Source organism: Thrips palmi, unplaced genomic scaffold (genome assembly GCF_012932325.1).
Source record: "Thrips palmi isolate BJ-2018 unplaced genomic scaffold, TpBJ-2018v1 HiC_scaffold_19, whole genome shotgun sequence".
Taxonomy (NCBI): Eukaryota; Metazoa; Arthropoda; class Insecta; order Thysanoptera; family Thripidae; genus Thrips; species Thrips palmi.
Window position 1 is genome coordinate 13,190,697 of NW_023144628.1, and position 4,904 is coordinate 13,195,600.

Here is a 4,904-nt window from a genome sequence, read left to right on the forward strand (position 1 = left end):
TAAGTTGAAAGTGGTGGCTGAAACTGAGCGGGGTATTATGGACACTTTTTCGCGAAACTGGGCATTCTGAAGCGAAACGCGTTTGAGAAGTCTTGTCCACACAGCATTTTAAAGTGGGGCGGCAAGTGGCGCTGCCAACTCGACATACCATGACATGTCATACCATAACATGACAAAGGTGTCATCATGTTTCGAGACAAAAGTATTCGTTACGCGGTGGGAGGGACGTTTGCAATCGTCCCGCCGGGCCTAACGCCTACGCTTTTGCGCGTTGCCCGTGGTGCTATTGAACATGTACACTTGTCGGCAGCGCATGTTGGCAGCGCCGGGCGCAGCAGCCCGCGAACGCCGCACACCGACGCGCACCCGCCGCCATTTGCAATCGCGCCTAGACCCAGCCCCGCCAAGACCCATCTAAAATTGTCCAATTTAAACCATCATTTACGGCTATTGTGAATTAAATCCCATTGGCGTGCAGCTTCCAGGATAGAAAGTAGGTGACGCTTCAACGGAAAACATGTTCGCAGTCTGTTCGGAGCGCTCTATGGCTCCAGGGCTGCTGGGACTGCTGGGCGCCAAGCCTCTTAACCCTACCAAGGCACCCGGCAACTATTTTATGTTTGTTTCATGATCAACCTGACCAGGAGAGTGCCCCATGTTCATGACTGTGAATGCTGCATGACCTCAGCGTTCCAGCCCCACCCTGAGCAGACCACGGAGGACTCAGAAACTTCCACTGTGATGACCAGCAACAGACCCACCTAGGCCACTGTGGACCTGAGTCGAGTACCAAAAGCTGTTGATTCAGTGAATTTCTGCTGTGCAGAAAACCTTAGTGACTGCCCTAGGTGAACTGTGGCCTCAATGCTTGTAAGTTAACAATGTATGTTATACACTGTGGATATGCAGACCTTCACAGTCTTTTGATTTGAGTCTCAATTTAAGATTGATTTCTCACTACCACTTTGCATCCTTGCACTCTATAGTCGAACTTCTTTAGAAGTTGACTCATCAGTAACGAGTCAGGTTTCTTTGGACAACTTCTCATGAATTCCCATCAGAGATTTTTACTGTGCACTGAGTTTACTTCATTGCAAAGCTTCTCCAATAGATTTCATGTCTTTAGTATTCATACTTAGTTCTAAAAGTTAGGAAATGCTTAGTTTACTGTTATAAGCCAAAACCCAACTTTTAATGAAAATTCAAAATTATTTTTGTCTAAATTCATATCTGAAGGACTCAGGCTTGAATAAGAAGACACCAGAAGGCATGACAGATCTCAGTTTAACCTCAAACAAAAGTTGGACCAACTTCGGCTCCAAATCTGCCGATACACTCACAGTTAGGTTCTGAAGAAAAAATGATACAATGAGTGAACATGTATCCTTGAAACTTTGCAGCAAGTAGCTTTGATGTAAAACAAAGCCTCTCCAGCATGAATGAACTTTCAAATCTTTTGAATTTAGTTTGGAAAGTTGCAAATGTCTAATACACTAATATCTTTGAAAACTGAACTTTTTATTCGACATGTTTTCTCTTTATATATTAAATTCATGCAAGCATGACAGCCACTTGGATTTATGACTAGAATTGTGAGTCTAGAAGGACTGTGCCCAAAGTTATTAAGATATGAAAATATGCCCTAACACTAATTACGATAATGGCTTTTCACTAACGAGTGACATTAATTCAACAACTTCTCATGAATTCCCATCAGAGATTTTTACTGTGCACTGAGTTTACTTCATTGCAAAGCTTCTCCTACAAAAATAAAGTCACAAATCTTTGAATTTGTTTGAAAAAAGTTAGTAAATAGAAAGTACACTGTTGGAAACAAAAAGTCAACTAATTTATCAAAATGTTTGGTGTTTAAATCTTAAATTCTTGTTAAGATGACTCACACTCACTCACAATATAGGTAGTTTTAGTCTAAGATCATCCATATAGATGATATTCAATAAACAAAGAAATCTCTAAGTTCGTCAGATTGCTCGAGTCAGTGTAAGATCATCACACTAATTAAAGTTTATCACGATGAAAAAACAGACATATCTGCAAGCCATGTTAGTTGGAATAATTGATCAATGCACCCTAATGATGTCTTTAACCGTTTTCACAGACATGTGCCCAGAGATGGAGACCTACCAAGATGACGAGTTCTGATGTGTGCAGGGTAATCACTGCGTTCCTTCGAGTCCACAAAAACGCTGCTGACACGCCCGGGAGTGATGATGAGGACATCCGGCTAGCCCCTGCCCACATTCCTGGGTCAAAGGAAAAGACAGCCATGGAGGAGGTACGTAAATGTGCTACGATGGGCCATCTCTCCATTTGTGTTTTGTTTCCCCAACTGTGTTTTTTAAACTCTGGTCTGTTCTGACCAACAGACAACTTGGTTTATGCAACTGTCCAACAAGTTGGACCAGTTGAAGAAGAAGGCAATAAGGGACAACGATACTGCAGTCCTAGAGGCAAGGTCCAGGAAAGGCTACAATTACAATGGCCGGAAACAGAAAGTTCCCAAGGACCCAGTTGACCCCACTGTCGAGAGAGTCGCAGAAGTAAACCGGCCAGCAGTGAGAGCTTGGAGGAAGGTAAGTTATTAGTCCTCTTCACCTTTTGTTAAGATAGGTGACATCCTACGCTGGCATCAGCCAGATGCGGTTTTTATGAATGTGTGTAGAGATAAGTGCTGACATCCTTTTGTGCTCTGTCCAACAGAAAATCAAGCCAGTTGAGAACCAGTTCCAGACTCCTCGATACCGGCGTGATCACTGAGGCGTGCATGTCGTGCGCCGCGTCGCGCCAGTACGCCAAGTTCAGTCAGCCGCTCAGCTGGCCCGCGTGTTAAATTTTATATCTTATAAATTATTGACTAAGTGCCTATGTTATTGATACGGGTATTTTTAATATAATTATAATAAATTTTATTTATTATAAATAATTATTTTTGTCAGTGTACAATTAACCCTGTCCATCTGCGCACGAAGTGCCGCCCAGGGCGGCCACAATCCGCACGCCCTGGCTGTCACAATAATTACACGACCAGAGCCGCCACAAAATGCCGACCAGAAACCGCATCACACGCGCTACTCACGCAGACCGCCGGCACATTTGCCGCGACCAGCGGACGTGCAGGGCTCCAAACTGGCTCCAGACGGACCCAGCCCGCATTAGCGCCGACCCGGGCGGGCACAATCACGCAGCTCGGGCCGGCACATTTCAACGCTCCGACCCGCACCCTCGCACCGCCCCGCGGCTGGCACTTCCCGCGACCCCGGCCTCCAGGCGGGGCTGCCCGCCGCCCAAGCGGAGCGGCATCGGCCGTCATAATTTGACGGCGGAGGCCGCCAGATTTGTCCCGGCCCTGGCGGGGCGCGTCCTGCGGGCCAGGGTCGCGTGTCTGCAAAATGCCGACCCGCGGCCGGCATTATTGTATAGGCTTCGGCCGGCAGGCGGGGTCCGGCTCGGGGCCGGCAAAAATGCCGGCCACCAATTCTCAGTGCTCTGCACTAATTGAATGGTTGCACAAATACAAAACGCACAGGTTGCAATGTACCACTCCCACCTGCTTGGTATGTGCTTTGTTAAAACTCTATGATGACTACAAGACAGGGTTCATTGTCTCCTCTGAGTTCCTAAAATCATTGGAAGGTAAGGCGTTTACTTAATAATTATAGTTCAATGTATAAATAGGTGCAGTTTGTACAGATTTCCTTATTTTTTTTTTCAGTCCATATACCTTATGTGAAAGATGGCTTGCAGCATGCTTCTCATGAATTTCTGACACATTTGTTGCACTCATTGAACGACGAGTCTTTAAAAATTCAAGATGACGGTGTTGTGGTTGAACCACTCAATGAACTTTTCTCATTTACATTCCAAGAGAAAAGTATGATTTTGATATACCCAAGTAACCACCGCATTCCATTTTTTTTTTTAAATTTACTACTCTCTGAAACTTTTTTGTCTGCTGCCTACAGCCAGGTGTGTCAAAGGCCACCTTTCCAGCACCCAACCATGTGAGGCCAATCAGTTTCAGCTTTCAGTACAGCGTACCATTGAATTCTCCATCCAAAACCATTTCAGTGAAGAGGGAGTTAAAGATGTTGATTGTGATGGGTGTGGAGCAAAAGTGGACAAATGAAAAAGTTACTCACTGCTCTCCTGGTCACCTTGCACGAGAGTGACCACGAAGCTCTGAAAGTGAACATCATCGAGGAGGGCCAAGGCGAACAACTGCTGTGGCACACCTTCACCGCGCCCTCACGCGTGGTCGCCATGCCGGAGGAATGGAAGAAGAGCATCATCGTCCCGCTACCTAAAAAAAGGGGACCTGACGCAGTGCACTAATTACAGAGGCATTGCACTGTTCTGCGTGGGGTACAAGGTCTTCTCGTACCTCATCGCAAGCAGGTTGGCCCCCCTGGCCCGGGGCGCCATCGGCTCGTACCAGACAGGCTTCATGAAGGGCAGGTCGACCATGGACCAGATCCTGGTACTCCGCCAAATCCTGGCGCACCGGGAGGAGCGGGGCTTGGACACCTTAACGTGCTGTTCGTGGACTTCACCAAGGCCTACGACAGCATCCGCCGGCCGTCCCTGTACGCCCAGCTGGTGGCCATCGACACTCCAAGGAAGTTGCTCGAGCTCGTCCAGCTGTCACACGAAGGCGCGGCCTGCGCGGTGCGCGTTCGCGGTGAGCTCTCGCCGTTCTTCCCCGTCGACTCCGGGCTCAAACAAGGCGAGCCCATCGCCCCGATGCTTTTCAACGTGGCACTGGAGGGAGCCGCCGGGGAGCTGCACGAAGAGCAACAACACCCAGAGCTGCTGGAACGACCCGTGCTCCTGGGGTTCGCGGACGACATCGCCATAGTCGCGGAGACCAAGGAGGAGCTGGCGGA

The 4,904-nt window shown here is 47.8% G+C and overlaps 1 protein-coding gene across 1 annotated transcript; it reads left to right on the top strand.

Moving 5' to 3' along the window:
* Positions 1-374: 374 nt before the first annotated feature.
* Positions 375-2,879, top strand: LOC117646084. Its single transcript, XM_034386770.1, has 5 exons — positions 375-493; positions 645-870; positions 2,120-2,296; positions 2,388-2,594; positions 2,722-2,879. Exons 2-5 carry the CDS (start codon positions 865-867, stop codon positions 2,776-2,778), a joined length of 447 nt encoding a protein of 148 aa, XP_034242661.1. The 5' UTR covers positions 375-493; positions 645-864; the 3' UTR covers positions 2,779-2,879.
* Positions 2,880-4,904: the final 2,025 nt, after the last annotated feature.

What these genes read in the sequence shown, in the direction of transcription:
- LOC117646084 (XM_034386770.1), top strand. An exon ending in AAAAGACAGCCATGGAGGAG is followed by an intron (nt 2,297 to 2,387) that starts GTACGTAAATGT and finishes TCTGACCAACAG; the next exon opens with ACAACTTGGTTTATGCAACT. An exon ending in CAGTGAGAGCTTGGAGGAAG is followed by an intron (nt 2,595 to 2,721) that starts GTAAGTTATTAG and finishes TCTGTCCAACAG; the next exon opens with AAAATCAAGCCAGTTGAGAA.